Here is an 18,271-nt window from a genome sequence, read left to right as displayed (position 1 = left end):
ACTCTTCATGCCACGAAACTGCCACTTACTATTCTGTTTTACCCTTTCTCCACTCAAAGCTCTGCATTCCCCATATACGCTACGCTTACCTTCACTTGTGCCTCAAGCAACGAGTAACGCGCATCGCCCTCACCGACCACATGCAGCGACGTGCCTGTACTCGTCTGTTGGCATCTCAAGAAAACCAAAAGCGTATTTCCAATCACCGTTTCACCGGACTTGCAGCTGCAGGTTTATCTCTACCCTTTATTTTGTATATTCTTGTTTCAAGTCAGAGATTGAAGTTAACGAAGGGCTCGTCCGTGCTGTTTTGGTCCCCTTGTCATAGTGTTGGGCTTTCGGACAAACTTCCTTCATGCTACAAGGCTCCTTACCACATGCTATGTCACATGACCAATGTCGTGTAGGTATTAGACATTCTCTGCAAGCTCCACCATGCCATCCAACCTAACATCATCCGACGTTGCTTACATATAGCATGCCTTAAGCTCTACCACGCTCTTCCTATTGGCCCCATTAGATGCACTGGGCAGTACTTTTTACCTTGGAAGTTGTGTGAGAGAAAAGAAAATGTTGACCACTCTGAATATAACGAAAAACACAGCCTTGCTAGGATCTCTTCTATCTTGGTCAACGCTCTGTCTGTAAATGCACCCTGTAAATAGTTTTATCCATGTAACAATATCCACAGCCTTAATACTGTCACCAGTGCGATGTAATTGACTTAATTTAAGCCATAGTTCCAATTAGTACATGCCCTTCCCGCTTTCCCGCAGGGTACAGCTAAATGAAGCATCACTTTCCTTCAGACAAATACAAATATTACTGATTACACTCTACACTAAAAAAAGCAGGAAGATCCCACGCCCTGTGGGAATCGATGTTATGTGAAGCAGTGTGCCGGGAGCCTACCAAGTTAACGAAACGACCATGAGAGCACCAAAACGTCGGCGGCAGTTTCATGACCTACATGACACGCATGTCATGACATCCATATAACAAGTCCTCAGGAGTCCCTTTAGCTATGCCTAAGAGACCTTAAGGCGAAAGACTTAGTCATGCTCATGACTATAACGAGGTCGCGGGATCGTACCCCGTGTACTTGGATTTAGGTGCACGGTTCCCAGGTGGTCTAAATTTCCGGAGTCCCCCACTACAGCGTGCCTCATTATCAGATCGTGGTTTTGGCATGTAAAACCCCATAATTTAATTTGAATGCTCATGACTATGACTGCGACCATTCACCTTTATCCTTCACTTCCTACCACATCCGAACCCATTTTGTTTGTTTTCAAGTGTTAATATTTTTTGCTGAGTCACTGTCATTTTTGCTGCATCATGCTCATGACTATGACTTCTAGCATCATCCTTTAGTGTTGCCTTCACTTAGTACCCATGTCCGAACCCATATCAGTGGTTTTTGAGTGTTAATGCTTTTTCGCTGCGTCATTGTCATTTTAGGTGGCTATTTTATGACCTGTTGACACGCATGTCATGACCTAACATTTATGTTCGTCGTATACTGTTGTCATACTATGCTAATTTTGCTACCTATCAAGTTAACGATACGACCATGAGAGCACCAAGACATAGGCAGCTGTTTCATGACCTATCATTTATGTTTGTCATATGCTCTTGTCATAGTATGGCAATTTTGGTAAATATCAAGTTAACGATACCACCACAAGAACACCAAGACGTAGGTGGCTAGATAGATAGATAGATAAGATACTGTAAAAGTGGCAAATGTTCGCCAAGAAATGCTTTGCATTTAATACTGGCTTTCGAGCAGAATGCCAATTGTTCAAAGTCTACTAGAACAGAAGTACAGCTCTACCAAGGTCCCTTTAATCTCAGAGTAGCAATTGCTCGTGCAGTGAGAAGAGTAGTAAGTAGCAGCATATGACACTGTGCTACGATGTGTTAGCCAGATAGCTTGAGATATTTAGCCAGACGCTGACACTCTTGGAGTATCTGAATTTTTACTGTGTGACCGTAATGCCAAGATATAACTGAGAGTCATAGTGCCAGCAGTGTCACTTAGAGTTTCTGATCAACCAAAATATTTTAAAACTTTAGGTGCTGCATGATATCCTTGGCAGAAATTAGACAAAAGCAGGTGCATCATGATCATTATGCTTGTCCGAGCCATTCAAGTCAGCAGAAACATTCTAAAAACTTTGGTTGAAACAATTTGATCTAGGCGGCTGTGAAAGCAGAGTGGACCCATACTGCATCTTGGCACCACAGCAATACTGCAAGAGTAATATATATGCACATAAAACTAAACGTGTCAGATGACTGTCTTCAGTGAACTGTCTGATAAATTTACTTTTTTTTTATGTGCACAGCAAAGCTCCACACATGTGAACATGTCGGATGACCATGTTCTGTGAACTGGCTGACAACTCTGACAACAAATCTTGTTTACATTACTAGAGCTTTTGCACAAAAGTAACTGATCTGCCTTTCTTAATTTTCCTATTGCAACAGGCACGCAAGTGCAAGTATTCTCCACAATCATCATGCAATATCCTTTTAAAGAATGCAGATTCACTGCATAGGCCATTGGCATGGCATAAAATCATGAATGTTTTTTTTTTTCTATGACAGTCAAAAGCTTTTTAACACAGACACCCTGAATTGTGTCAACATACACAAGTGAGGATTGACTACTACATGGTACACATGCATCCTAACTGGAAGAAAAATACCACCATGGTCTACTAGAGAGAGAGAAAAAGAGCAAGAAAACTGCAACCAGTTGAAAAACCTTGAGGCAGTCACCATCACATTTTTTTTTTTTACTTTCATATGAACACAAACTAACTGTACAAAGAAAGAGTGGTCATTGGCCTGGAGGAGCATAAAAGCAATAAAAGCAATAAATGACTAAAAGAATTTAAAACAGCCTCCACAAAACATGCCTCTCCTATCAGGAAACCCAGAAAGTCTCAAATAATGAAGCTTTACCAACTTTAGGATGTCAATAGTGGTTGCAATGTGTTCGTCTGAAATACATGAATAGCACAGCAATATAACAATTCTTTTGTTTGAAATTAAATAGCACATACACTGCATAAGCTTATGCAAACCATGTTTATAAGCAAAAAAATGAGAAATATTTAGATCACCAAAGCAAACTAATGGAGACAAAGCTGGCAGGCTCAACTCAGCAAAATATTTTTGTACAGTCACTACAGCTTCTGATGTGTTTCTGGGCACAGTAACACTGTACACAAAATCTTTACGACCACATATGGCTCCATGACTTTATAGAAACATCGCACTTTGTGAAAGCAATGATAATTCGATATCCTTTATAAATACAATGTGGCAAAATATGCATGAGAAAGTTGCGCGCACATTATTGTGCTTTTTTGGGTGATTCGATACACAAACTTGCAGAAAAATGCTGGAATTTATAATGCATGAAAAGAAAATATAGCAGTTCCAGTTATTTCCAAACCTGCCGCACACAAATGCAGAATATGCATAAGCTTTTGGCAACGTGAAAAGAAGAATACTTGGAATACAATGACAAATAATAAACGTCCATATAATACAAGAAACTCAAGTGAACGGAAATCAGGTATTGGTTCAACTGGTACAATGAGCCAATATCTGCACACAGAACACCAACGAAGTATTAAAATTCTACTGAGTGCAATGCAATAGCAATAGTTTTTAAAGAATGGCACTCGATGTCTCGGCACATACACATCACTGCAAGAGCTCTTGAGTGTATAGCAAAAGACGAGTGGCCTCTGGCATTATTATGGAACAGCAGGTACACGTAAACTTGCAATTTCGAGGAACAGATATCATGACGGGTTGGTGACTTTATGTGGTAGAAAATAAACTCTAAATATAATAAACAAAAAGTGTGTGTTTATTCTTTTCTTTGTCTCATGTTTTGCAGCACTGTTTTCTACTCTCGAAGGAGTACACATTTCTAAACTGCAACATAGTTTGTTAAGAATATGCACAAAATAATGTCTCGAAAGTCACAGTAGTGGCACTGATTTTTGCTGTCTTTACTGTTTGAACCAGACCATAAGATATAGTACACTTGATGAGGTGCCTTACACAGAATTGCTCAAGGTGGCCACAAGTTGAGTGCCTTATCAAATTGTAGTCCACATTGTTCGTCACACTAACAAGACCAACTTTAGCATTTGGCTCTGACTGCTACACCAGCCACGACATCAGATGTGCAGTAACACTGACTGTCAACCAGAAAAATAAAAAAAGGTGAAAAAAAAAATATATATATATATATATACGCAAAAACGCTATTCAGAAAGTCACCAGGACTGGTGTCACCGCACAGCAGTGGCACCTCACTGCTCTCTTTATAGCCGTTGCGGGTGGCAGGTCCCGTGCTCAGTGAGTGGTCTAGGCGAAGACAAGGACACAGTACACAGTCTCAATCAATGATCTCGGTGATCACAACCGATGACGTTGATGGCTGTCGTGTGCTGGAAGACGACGAGCCTGCAGCGTGCGAGTCATCCTCTACTTCGGAGACCACCACCCTTCCTGATGTGGTGTTGCTGCCCATTTGCTGCTGCATGAGCAGCTGCTGGAAAGCCAGCCTCTGCTGGTTGTAGGCGTAGTTTCTCGCCACCTGAGGGGTGGCTCCACTTTTTATGCAGTAATTGTAAGCATTGGTATAGATCTGTTGTGCCTGTGATACGCCTGGCTTCGCTTGCTGCGCTGCCTGTGGCTGCTGGAACTGGTACTGCGCCTGCTGCTGCGCAAACTGAGTACGTGCTTGTGCCTGCTGGTAAGTCTGCCGGTAAGCCTGCTGGTAAGTCTGCTGGTAAGCCTGCTGCCTCACGTAGGCCTGCTGCTGATAGTACTGTTGCTGTTGCTGCTGTGGCTGTGTTTGCTGCTGCTGCTGCTGTTGGAGCAAAATATAAGGCACAGGTTGTAACAGCTATGGCAATAGTTCCCAGGCACTACTAACCCATAATCCACCAAGGATATACAGTTAAACCTTGATATAACGACCTTCAATTTAAAGGAATTCTCAATATAATGAAGCATATTTAACTTTTTATAACTTCTTGTCCATAGATTTCCATGTGTTTAGAATTTAAATACACCAAGTGTGTTTATACTGGATCTCAAGATACCGTATTTGTTCAAATCTAGGCCGATATTTTTTTTTCTTTCTTTCAAGTAATCATATACAGTACCTAACTCTAGGGTTAGTTTAGATTCGAGAATTTAAAAAAGAAACGCGACAGTTTTTCATTGTGTAAATAAGGTGCATAGCTCGCACCACCTAGAAAAGTCAGGATCGCAGCCGCTACTAGCCGCGCCAGTAGCCAACTGAAGTACACAAGCGATGTTGCCATTTTGACCTGTGTCGTATTGGCGTGCGACAAGACATTATCGTAATGGCACCAAACAGGCGTTGCCACTATAGTGCCGCTTTCAAACGAAAAGTTGTGCTAGCCGCTGAGGCATCGTCAAACGTTCAACCTGGGCGGGACTTCGGCATCAATGAGAAAAATGTCCATCGTTGGAGGGGGCAACGGGAGATGCTTTTTGCATGTGCTGCAAAGAGGATGTTTCATCCTTCAAAAAGTGCAGCATCTCTATCGCGCTTGATGCTACTAAAGATAGTGCACTGTTTGAAGATGGCAGCGATAAGGAAGATGGCGACGAAGCTAGCAGCGATGACAACGTGGAATGAGCTCGGCATGTTCATAATCAATAAATACTGTTCTCATTTTGTGAACGCCGTCCTCACTTTTTTGGTCGTCCAACATTCGAGGTAGGTTTTTTTGTTTTTTTTTTCCCCCTGGCTTTGGGCTTTTGGGGATTGGCTTAGAATCGGGGCCGGCCTAGATTCGAGTAAATACGGTAACAATATTTCACAGCCACGGCGAAGGAATACTGAGACAATAAAACTTCCGCGGATGCAGATGGTCAAATGGTTAAATTACAAGTGACTGCTTGTGAACGCGCCACTTGCACCACGCGCCACATGACTAAGAGCGACCGCTGAAGCGGAGCAGCTTCATGTTCTATGTAAAGTACAAGTGCAGTAAAATCCTATCACAGCCTGCGTGCCGTTTTTTGGGCACGAGTGAAAGTGTGAGAGAGTGACCCCAGAAGGATAGTGGCTTGATGAGTGCCGTCTACCCCGTGCGAGCAAGGGGAAGGGGGGTGGAAGTGTGCTCGCGGTAACACGATTAATAACATGATCACACGCAATCTAGTGCGGCCGTAACTGTGCATGGCTGTCAGCACATCTGAGCACATACGCAGCCCCCACGCTCCCCGTTCTAGAAATGATCTGGTGCGTATGCATAGAGTGGGCGTGCTGAGATGGTGTGGCGTCATGTGCACTGTCTTCCAGAACGTTTAGTACAGGATGTTACATAATCTCAAGTTTTAGAGACGTGTTGAATGAGAGGCAAACAAAGCATTCGCTTGCCGCTGCTGGCGCTTTTTATGATAATGTTGTCTCACTGTGGCCAACCCATCAGCCGGGGGCGGAGCGAACATGAAAGCATGGCCAATGTGACGACATTGTCGACACCACATGAAACCGTACCTTTTTTCGCCAACTCTCAAATCAACAAAATGAAATTTTTTTTATCATTCAGATATGCCTTTTTCAATTACCCAATAACCCAGAAAATTTTGTGGCCCCTTCTGTGTAAGAAAAATTTATTGGTGGCTGTACTTACTTGCATAGAAGGTCGATTTTCCATATAAGTAAATTTTTATATAATGAAGCAAAGTGCTGATTTTACTGACTTCGTTATATTGATGTCTGACTATATAACACATTGCTTTGTAACTCCATCCAGATTTCTGCAGAACCACAAGCTTTTTAACCCTTTAATGCCCAACGTATCATATATGCTACGCTGAGTTTGATGCCTCAAAATGCTGATTGAAGTGGGGAAAACCAAATATGCAGCCCACAGTTACGTTTTTAACAGGTTGCAGTGAAGTTCCAGCAGTGAACAGTAACAAACCATTTGCTAATTAATAAATCAGCACAGTAATTAAGTTGTAACTAAAAACATTTTTTTCTTCTGCTAATGTACTCTCTATGGCCAGAATGAAATGTCAATTTGTTCCAATTTTATTTGATGTGGAACTGTGTTTGGACATTACAGGGTTCAATTTAGTTGAATTTTAGTTTTATGTGCAGCAGGTGCCTGAGTGAGAATGCAGTGAAGGGGTTCAGATTTATTTTACCATTTGAGTTCTTCGAACTCTGCAAGAACTTACTAAAGCATTTTTGCATTCCACCATCATCGACTGTTGTCACTGCAGCAGGCATTTTATCCAGTGGTGTACTAGCAGAACGACACGGCCAGTGAGTGACTTTGCCCTGTCGTGCACAAAGCAAACGCTGTGCATACGCAATTGTTTCATGCAGCTGCTGTCTTCTATATAGCATAGATAAAGCAACCACCACAGGGTGCCGCGATGAGTCCGCTCACTGAGGGTACTGCGGCTCGCTGAGAACAATCGTGTTAGGCGCGTTGTAGGCATCAAAACCTGAAATAGTGGTGTCTACGTGAACATCCAAAATCAAATTTGAACTGCGCGCCACGTAACATTTAGTAGGTGGAGTGTTGTGGGCACGACCCATTCCGCCATATCCTTCGCAGTGTAAGGCATTGAAGGAGCAGGAGCACCGGGAAGGAGATCATGGAGACCTTTGATTGCCAATAACTCAGCTTCTGCTGAACGCATTAAAGTACTTTTTCCGGCAAAGTATTTCTGAAATAGTCTATTTTAACTTCAAATGCATTTCTCAACTTCAATAAAAAGTGGTTCAGGGTCTCTTTAAACCCAATATGTCTCACTTACCACTCCAAGTCCTTCCAGTTTACTAAGGACTTGGTTCAGCTGTTGAATAGCCATGCCCGATTCCGTGAGTTGCATAATAATTTCATTTGGTATCGGCTGCTTGAATTTGAGGAACTGAAATGCAATCCAGGCCAATCAATGAATGTAGGTGGAAAGAAATGAAAAGTATCAAATTCATGAGAAAATTGTTGATTGAAAAGCTTACCGTAGTTCTCTTCTCAAATGCACTAATTTGTCGGTTCCGGAACTCTTGCTGGTAGGCAATCAGAACTCTCCTTAGCTGGTCAACAAGCTGATTAGGTGTCAAGTGTGGATACTGCCAAGTACAGATAAATTTTTTTTTATAATGAGATGAACACACAAAAGATGCACTACATGTATACTCCACTAAACAGAATGGAAAAAATTCTCAACCATAACGAGCCCAACTAATACTTCAGTGAAAAGTAATAACTGCTGTTCTTGCTTTTTCAGATAATGGCACCTATCAGTCAACATACTAGGTGCCACAGCTAGCATGTACCAAGCTTCAAAGAAAAGCTAGGCCCTCAATGCAGCTAAAACCAATTGCATGCTGTTGACTGATATGCAGAAAAAAAGTGGACATTTTTGGACATTTCTTTCGTATTAACCTACATACCTTTTCAGATACTGATTCACCGAGATTAAAAATAGTACAGATCAGTTTTCAAAGCTTTAGATCAAAGAAAAGCCCGTGTGGCATCCCATTTACACTTTAGCAGTGCTGATATGAAATACTTCAAGAAAGGGCTTAATGTACTCAGTACATGACTTACCGTATTTATTCTAATACAAGGCTAGGGTCCTTTTTTTTTTAGAATCAGACTATGAGGAGTCACCCCCCGCCTTTCTGCGAGGCTGATAGATTCAGTTAGTGCTTCAATATGGTGGCAGCAGTGCCACATTTCTGGCGATCCAGATTTTAGATGGCAGTATTGTACAGGATGGACCACTTATAACGTAACCGCTTACAGTGCAGGACAGGATATAATACGGTCTTTTCAGACTCCTGTTAATTTTCCCATAGCACTCTATGTATACACGTATCGCTTATAGTGCAGTTGCGGGACACGAAAAACCGGTTACAGTGCGGCTGCCTGGAAGTTCGGCAGTCAACCTAGATGGCAAACACTCCAGTTAAGCCACAAATACCGTATTTACTCGAATCTAACGCGCACTTTTTTGCCGATAAAACAGGTCCAAAAATTGCGTGCGCGTTAAAATCGAGTACGACCCTAAATCTGCGTTACCATATAGCCGTCGGCATTCAAAATGTCCGAATCGCATGCGCGTTGAGTCTAGCTACCGTAGCTTCCTCCATGTGCTGCAGTACACGTACTTAGGCAATAGTCTACCGTCTGTTTTCACGTTCTCTGCGTTCATCATGATGCTGCATTTAAAAGGAAAGTGATCATGTGTGCAGAGACGGACGGAAATCGGGCTGCATCACGGGCGTTCGGAGAATCCGAAACTTGCGTTCGGGACTGCTGCAAACAGAAGGAGAGGATTTTCGCCAGCAAAGGAATGCGGAACGGTTTCAGTCGACCGAAGCAGGACGTAATCTATGATGATCCACTTCGGCGATGCGATCGCCTTGGCCCTATCTTGAAAGCAATCTGCGACGGAGTGTTGCGTCCCGAATCGGGCGCATTCTTTGATTGTTCCCCATCGAGACAGGCCCTTTCATGAGCGTCGCCCAGACGGCGACAGTGCCAGACAGCGACGAGATGGGCAAACAAGCGCCCTAACTCGGCAGTGCCCATTCTTTGAGTGCTTCCCCCGATTCCACCCCCTTCATCAGCAGCAGCCTACCAGGCGACGCGGCCCGACAGCAGCAGTGACGTTCGAACAAAGAAGCTCACTAAGAAGCGACTGACCACAACCGCCACCCTTTTAATTAGAAGCGGGGATTAGCGTGAAGGCCATTCTCCCGACCCTGGCAAAATGACCGGTGGAGGGCAAGAAACTAAGTCACCGACTTTCGTGGAAGGAGTGTCAACCCCGTTTCCGGATTGCCTCGTCCTTGCTTCGAAGGTGAAACATTAGAGGCGGAGTTCGGTGAACAATACGACCCCTCTGATTGGTCGCATCAAGGTCATCTGATTCCCTAGCTGGGTAGACTAGGCAAGACCGATGTTTTATAAGGAGACACCTTGCATGCAGTGGTGTGTACTGACGTGTTCCGATACGTGCTCAGACATGTAGTGAGCTGAGAGTTTCAAAGTGCTCTCCCATGGAGTGGGCTTCCATATTTGGAGCCACTGTAAATATGTAGAACAAACCCATTTTTCCTATCGCTCTTACTCCCGGACGTACTCATCCCTTTGGCTGAAGTATCACCGGCCTAAACGCTACCCGAGTCTCAACAGGGGAAAGTCCGCCGCGCGCCATGTTTTCGCCGCTTATAGGTCGCGTTGAAGCGAGAGGCATGATAGCACGAAGGTCAATTCGCTCGCCGCGCTTCGTCACTCGAGCGTTTTGACAGTTCGTTTCCGCGGTCAACGAGTGAGATGTGTTCATGTTTGCTTGTGCACACGTGACACCATGCTTGTTAATTTATTTAGTAAGCGAATACGGAACCTCGAGCACGGTGACAGCGACGGCAGAAATGCGCCTGGAGTGTCCATTATGGCAATAAAATAGTTGTTTTGGTTACAGCGCAGTACCAATTATAGTACGGATATTCGCGACTCCGGCGACTTACGTTATAAGCGGTCTACACTGTAGCAACTAATAAACCACAGCAGGTGAGGCAGTATCATATTTTTGCAAATGTGACCCGCACTGAGATTCGAAAAATTGATCAGTAAAGGCGTGATGTGGCAGGTTATATGCGAATTTCGCCCCGAGGTGGGACTTATTGGCAGCACATATTTCGGCTTACTATGTGGCTTCATAGTAGCAAGGCACACACTGCCATAAAGTCACACTATAAGGTGAAATTCATGCTGTTGTGAAGTCACACCTTAACCCTTAGTGGTCCGAAACTTACCCACTTTCCGGCTGTTCTAGTCCGAAACTATTTTGCCAGTTTATAGCGTCGCGATGAAAAGCACAAACTGTGGACGAAAAACTCCTAGGATATTTATTTTTTCTTTTGCATTCTGCAGGCAACTCCTCTACCAACATTTGAGCAGCGTGTGATACCGCTCGAAGCATTCTCCTGGATGCAGGCCAGGTTTGTTACTGCAGGTTTTTCAGAATAACACAGTTTCCCTCCTGCCTCCGTTTGTTTTTAAATCGCTACAAGCAGCACAGTCCTTGCAGCTTCGGCCTGGGAGCTTGTAGATGAAACGCCTCCTCCCATCTAGTCTTTCCTCGCACTCCTTCTGCACAGACGGGCCCCGCTTTTTGGCTCTAGCCCTCACGAGCTGTTGGAAGAGGTTGCGGCGGTACTGCAGGTCTAGCTGTTCTTTCTCACCATGATTCCGCAGCTGTGTGCACCTCAAAATAAAGCTATTGACAATTGAAACCTCTAGAAGCTTTCACTAAATGCGCCACCGTAAAACGCATGGGATGAAAAAGTGGTCATGCTTCTCAGCGAACCGCGTGCAAGTGAGAACGCTCTGTTATCCAGAAGCCGTGCTGAACATTGTGCTGCATCCTAGTGCAAAGAGAAGTAAACTTCAACAAACAAAGTTCATTTATCCCTCTAGAGATGGCGCATCATGTATACAAAGAATGCGCACGAATCGCAGTGAGAAAAAACGCAAAATTTAACCCCCAAACCCCCTTGTCAAAGACCGCTACGGCCGTGTTGCGTTGTCGAGCCCTGCCCAACAACGGACCGCAAAGGGTTAAGGAACACCTCAACCAGCACTGATTATTCCAATTACTCCTAGGGCTTCCAATTATTTTGTACTTTGGGCAATCTCCACTGAGTCTTAATAATCTGCAGGCTACTCTATAGTGCCTTATATTAGTGTGCATACTTAAGTACTTCTTCTCGGATATGCCAACAGCACCCTCACATTATAATCGTGACTGCCTTAAAATTGAATAAATATGGTAATAGTTGCTTAGATGTGACAGAGTGTTCATTCCCAATCCAATTCAAGTGGCAGCCACAACATATACATTTCAGCCATAATTAGGACGGCATGCACACATCACATGATAGAGAACAGATGCTGACACATCTTGAGTACGTGAAGCATGCATTGCCTCTGTGGCTACTGTGCTCGTCACTGCTAACAAAAAGATGGCATCTTGGTAGTAACTAATTCTACAAACATGAAACTGACAGTGCACAGAAATGGTGCAGTTAATCATCACAGCAGAAGGCGGATATAAACGCTAAAGCTAGGAACACGCCCAGTTTGGCTACAGTCCTCGCAACAATTTCAATACAATCATTGGTTAATCAATCCTCAGGTATGTTTGTAGCATTAATTCTTCCCAGTTAAAAAGCACCCACACACGAAAGTTCAAAAAGATGACAGCCTGCTTGAGTATTTCAAACTGAGAAATTGTTGCAATGCTGGCACACACACAAGCCAGACAGAAAAAAATATGCTTGGTATCTTACCATACTGTTCCTGAAACACATATCACTGCTTGTCAGCTATGCAATACAGCCACAATCGTACTGCTTGATTAAGCCATCACTATCAAACCACATAAACTCGCTTCTGTGTCCGCTTACATGATTCCGAGTACGTTCAGAAGCATGAACAGAATGCTCCCAACACAGCTTGCAATGAGACGTGCAGTTCCTTAAAATAAAACTACAATACAAAATTACTTCATTAAATAGAAAAGAATGAATGGTCGTCTGGTAAACCCAGGCTACAAGATATCACCTATAGTTCATGCATGGATGCAACACCCTCTGCAGAAAAGGGCATTCACTGAAGCCATGTTTCTCTCACTGCACCTGACAAATCGCAACATGAAAGTAACCCTAGTAAATTTCATTCTCCCACAAATTTACTTTGTCCTATCCTCTCCTGTTGGCTTGGACAATCAGCAGATGCTAAAAGCGAATGGGATGTCCAACCACGATTGTTGTTGTCCCACGAGTATAGAGCAACAAGACCTGCACAAGTAAGTCTGGGCTGGCAACAAGTGAACACAAGCTAAGCTTCTCCTTTAGCCATGGGCCGTATTGTAGAAGGGGCACTTTTCAAGTTTCATGCTTCTACAATGTCAAATGTGACAAGCGCTGGCCCATTCGGACAGGGCCTGCTGGGCTGACAACAAGTGAACACAAGCTAAGCTTCTCCTTTAGCCATGGGCCGTATTGTAGAAGGGGCACTTTTCAAGTTTCATGCTTCTACAATGTCAAATGTGACAAGCGCTGGCCCATTCGGACAGGGCCTGCAAGCAAAAGTGAGAGGTGCTAATCTGCTTACCTTGACTTTAATTTCAGACACCATCTTGTGGAGGTCTAGCGTAAGCCTGAAGCTCTGCCCACTGCCCTCTGAAGGAATAGCCGTTGCTGCAAGAAACACCAACAAAAAAGTGACCATCAGTTTCATAGTGCACGAGTACACAGCAAAATGGAAATCTGGTAATAAATGCTTTTGCCATAGAGTTCCTAAAATGTTACCAGAGGGAAGGATCTCTATTACTAGTGCCTACAGGAGCTGCAAACAAGGTGGTTCAGCCAGGAATGATGGTTAGTGCATAGGTTTGCCTAAACTTGGTTTTTCTGGCTTTATACGGCTACATGACTTGGCAAACTAATCACTTTCAACAAAATATTGGGTTATAAATGTGACGTTCCGCAGCAATCATGCATGAGCGGAGAGTTTTAACGCCTTCTGCATTTAGAAAGATTCCCACGGCAGCTGAACGACTAAAACACAAGAGTTACCTCTAGTAATTTTAGTAGGAAATTCTGTTGAATGATGAGTATCATAAAATAGAGCCACTGCCTGTTTTTCAGTTGCAAAAGCGACCACACGGCCCAGACGCATAGCCTGAAACTATGAATTTACAACAGAACAGACTTCTCTAGAAGCTGTGCTCCTATCAAGAATTTCCAAGTAAAAAATATCTGCTAACACATTTCATTGGTTTAGTTGGTGGGACAGTGCGAGTTCTGGCAGGGCCAAAAGGTTATGGGATGCGAGTCTCACAAAAAAATCTAATGTCAGCCCAGTTTTAAAGGGACCCTCAAACGATTTTGACGATTTTGTACAAACGTACTGAGTCGTTAGAGTAGGTCCTTCTGATGATTAATTGATGCATCTAAGCGCTCCCCGTAAAGCATGTAATTTATTATAAGGTTTTAAAAATGTACATAGCTGTCGATTGCAGCACGCCAAGCGGCTCAGTTCTGTGCCCAGATGACGCAATTTGCCCAGAATACATCACTGGGCTAGCTATCCGATTGGCTGCCTAGGGCGCGTCATCGATAATTTTTCCAACATTATGGTGAACAAGTGTTGTTCGTAATAGTTTAGATGTTAGTTAATTTGTTTCTATAAAAGAAAGTAACAGAAAGAGAATGCACAAGGACATGTATCACTACACAAAAAGCACTTCCGGCCCACAGCAAGTCTCGTCTGCTTGTGTTACAACGTTCTCCGTGTTGACGAGAGCTGCGCGGTCAGTGTTGGTCTTGTTCTTTCTTTTCACAAGCACCATGGCTCGCCCTTGCGTTGTGGGCTGTAAACGTGGCGGCATGCACGGGTGGACCGTGCACGCCGATCAGGCCGCTCACGTACATCTACGAAGCTCCTTCATCAAGTGGTATGGAGGGGCTTTAGTTTACGCCTCTGGCTATCCGTCAAAACACCCAGCCCGCCTGTGGTTACCAGAATACCGGACACGCTCGGCGCTGCGACAGAATGCTCGCAATGCACGCTGCTTGATCGCTCTCGGTGGGGATCGACGGCCGGGCGGCTAGTGGAGAGGCTGGAGAGCCTTCGTGCGCTGGCTCCAAGACAACCGGAACTTTACGACAACGTACATCACAACATGACGTAGAGCCAGCAAAGGCAGAGCTTAGCCCCGATCACTCGGCAAACGAGTTGAGGAGGAAATGCATGGCAAGGGAGGAGTTCAACTTGTAATCGTCTATAGCTCTCTTAATATGAGACACTTCTCTTAAATTGTGACGCAAATGTTTTACTGTAGCTGTATCCTACACGTCTACTCGAACCGTTTCAGGGACCCTTAACTTATAGCCACTAAAACAGCTTGAGAAATATTCATCTTTTTCTCAAATCCTTAATCCCCCCTCCCCGGAAAAACTGCCGTCAAAATCGGATTGGATGCTATGGCCCCATGAAGTACGCTGGGTTGACCTCCTCTGGCACTTGCTACGGATTGTGTGCGCACTATGGAAGTACTGGGTTCTTCTCATGATCGAGTTGTCGAGCGGCATGCGAGAAGGATGGAGCAGCAACACAAGCTGCGGCAGGCCGGACGCTAGTCGACTGACCCCGAAGTCGTCGCACCTGCAGATCACTTTCAAGATATGGCGCCTGCCGCTGTGCAAACTGCGCAGTTGCTACCAGAGTACAAGCAACCCCACATCCCTCTCTCCCACGCAGCCTTCCCGCTTTCCTCCCTTGTGCGCGATTCGGCGCACTGTTGCGTCCGGCAGTAGAGTGCCTCGATACGGGGGCTCGCCCGCGCATCGAGGCACTCTACTGCCGGACGCTTTCACTTGCACATACAGCATACAGCGCGCGGGGACGATGTTATCGCCTTTGGACTTTATACAGAACATCACGGTGACCACAATGACAGAAATGCGCCTGAAGTGTTCATATATTTGCTATCGCAATTATATAGCAATGGCACCAATACGCTTGCGCATGATCTGTGTTAAAGTGAAACGTGACTATATTTTTTTTTAAATCCCTTACCGAATGAACTTATAGACTGGAACATATAGTACATATTGTATTGTATTGTACTAATGTATAACAGTATCCAAAGCTTTACACATTAATTTTTCAGACGTGATTCCTATGCATCATCCGAAAAATGCCAAAACGCCATGAAAGAAGTCGATGCCATTTAGGTTGACCCTTGTACTCTCGCTATCATTAGCGAGGTAAATTCTTCGCTTTCCCAGAGCTAAACAGCTGCTGCAAATAGATCTGCATCAACTCGGCACCAATCCATAGCTTTGGCCAACAAATGGTGCAGCAGCACTGGTTAGGCTTAGTAACCAAGGCAGTGCAGCTATGATGAAAATTTGCCCCTGACCTTCGTGATGGCATGCAGCAAACTGTCACAAAAAGTTCACCCTTCATCCAGTGGCTAACTCGTTATCGGGCCTGAGATCGCATGCAATACTGAGGGCTGCAGAGGTGGCGATTGAATTGAGGGTACCTACCAAGTTCCTTGTCTGTGCACCTACTAGACGGAAAGGGTTAAATGTAGGCAGACAGCACCGCACTGAATTTGTGCAACACAGCCTAAACTGCTGACATTGCAGAGCCATGAAGTCGAACAACAGCACTGCGACAACGCATGGCACACCTTGGGCCATGCAACGGCTCAACGCAAAAAGCTCAAGCAACCTCGACAATCACGAATAGAATACGCAAAACCAAAACACTGCAAGAAACCACAAGAAATGTGGGCAGCACACGCACCCACCTTCTCCCATGTACTCTCGTCGTCGCGTACGCACGTTGCGGACACATCGGGAGCCAGCGCAGACACGAGAGAGAGGCACTTTGCCCTCTCCCAGTTCTCGCTCGCCTCTCGCGAACTTGCCTTCAGCCTGAACCTCATGCAGAGCGGACCCCCCGCAGAAAGAAAAAAAACCTAATTCCAAAGCTGGAACTTTTTTTATCTTTGCCAGGACCTTCTTTATATTCAGATTTGATACAACAGCCAGAAGTTGACAAAGTTTTATAGAAATCCCACAACTACAGTCGAATGCCTTTACAATGAAATGACCTGTATAATGAAGTATTCTGTATGTCCTCACCGTATTCCTATGAATACTGCACACCTCTACAGCGAATTTGCCTGTACAATGTAGAAATTTAGGCGTTCTTGACGGCCAATTACAGTAGAATCTCGATGATACGATCACGCCTGATGCGAATTTTGGTACGATACGAATTTGCCAAAAGTCCCAGCCATTAGCTTACAACGTGCTAAATTTCGAATGTTGCAAACCGCATTTCACTCCGCGGTGGATGATACGAACAATCGAGCCAGCGCGCGATACCCGGTGGAGCCAGCGAGGAAGCCCCCTCACGCTAGTGGCGCCAAACACTGGTTGTTGTCGGGCCAGCATAGCAGCCGCATTCCTTTCGCCAGGGTGACCTTCGACTTTGACTGCAGGGGCATGTGTCCCCTTCGCCCCCTCAAAAAAAAGTAGAAGAAGCTTTTGCTTGCTGCAGCATCATGCAACTTGTCGGCCATTTTCAAATAACTTTTAAATTCATAAGGAGCCGGCAATCACACGCGACCCAGTCTTGCTGCTTCCATAGGTAACCTTATCTCTGTATTCCATGGCTCCCTTCGTCGTATTTGACAGCCCGATGACAATTCGTAACTTTTCGACTTTAGCACCCATCAGATTACACAATACGACGTAGCTTCCCCACCGTAAAGAAAACAGATTCCCTTATCTTGCACAAATGATGTCTTTATAATTATCAGGCCACAGCGAGGATGCAGCAAGGAAAGAAACTTGAGATAACCAGGCAGAACATGAAATGTTGGCCTCCAAACAAGCAAAGTGCACAGCTCCAGTTCGCTGCTGCCAAAATGTGTGCGAAAGTGACTAGTGTTCCCTTTTCACACTCACTTTGGTTAGTTTTATTTGTGCATGAAGAAATACAGTGCTGCAGGCATCTGAATCTCTGATCTCGTGTGGTAACGGAGATACCAAGATGGTGCTACTGCATCAACAAAAAGCCGCAATAGCACTTACTGGAGACAAATTTTCTTCACGATTTCAAAGAAAACACGCTAAAGCAGTGAAATTTTCTCAAATTATAATGTGTTTATTCCAAATATTTCACTATGTGATAAAGGAAGGCTTTAGGGTTTGTGGGGATTGAGGGAGGCGCCGGCGCCATTGCGCGGGCTTCACCTGTTCTGCCACCCCTCGCCTTCATTACCCGCCCGCGCGTAACCGGTTCCTGCGGTGGCGCTGTGCACGCAGTGGGTTGCGGTGAGGGTGGGGCGCTGACGTCGCTACGCTGGCCGCGTTTCGGATGGCGGCGGAGCGTGGCTCTCTTCTCTCCAGGACCAGCGAACCGTACGTACGGATGCCCCCAAAATAACTCGGAACGCCAGACCGGTGGCCGCTTGTCGGTGAAGCACACCCGCAGAAAAATACAGCCTTGGTCTGCGCGTGCGCGGCATCCCTAGCAAGCAAGCCTCGCTCCCTAGTGCATCTAGATAGGCGTTGCTTTGCTCCAGAAAACTTGCGGTTTGTCCCTCTTAGCGCTGCGACAACACATCTGGG

The 18,271-nt window shown here is 44.8% G+C and overlaps 1 protein-coding gene across 5 annotated transcripts in view; it reads right to left on the bottom strand.

Annotated features, from left to right (window-relative positions):
- Positions 1 to 2,568: 2,568 nt before the first annotated feature.
- Positions 2,569 to 18,271, bottom strand: part of LOC119450203 (transcriptional regulator ATRX-like) — a 140,049-nt gene continuing 124,346 nt past the window's right edge. For 3 of the 5 annotated variants that reach the window (XM_049665705.1, XM_049665708.1, XM_037713589.2), the window contains 4 exons: positions 13,227 to 13,312; positions 8,057 to 8,167; positions 7,852 to 7,965; positions 2,569 to 4,906 (listed from right to left, as the gene is read on the bottom strand). In XM_049665705.1, coding sequence (XP_049521662.1) covers positions 4,430 to 4,906; positions 7,852 to 7,965; positions 8,057 to 8,167; positions 13,227 to 13,312 — 788 coding nt within the window. In that variant the 3' untranslated portion in view covers positions 2,569 to 4,429. The remainder of the gene's footprint in view (positions 4,907 to 7,851; positions 7,966 to 8,056; positions 8,168 to 13,226; positions 13,313 to 18,271) is intronic. The other 2 variants (XM_049665706.1, XM_049665707.1) reach the window with 2 other exon arrangements.

This window comes from Dermacentor silvarum, chromosome 4 (genome assembly GCF_013339745.2).
Source record: "Dermacentor silvarum isolate Dsil-2018 chromosome 4, BIME_Dsil_1.4, whole genome shotgun sequence".
Lineage (NCBI taxonomy): Eukaryota > Metazoa > Arthropoda > Arachnida > Ixodida > Ixodidae > Dermacentor > Dermacentor silvarum.
The sequence above is the reverse complement of the archived record's forward strand: the minus strand, read 5'-3'. Positions and strand labels throughout refer to the sequence as shown.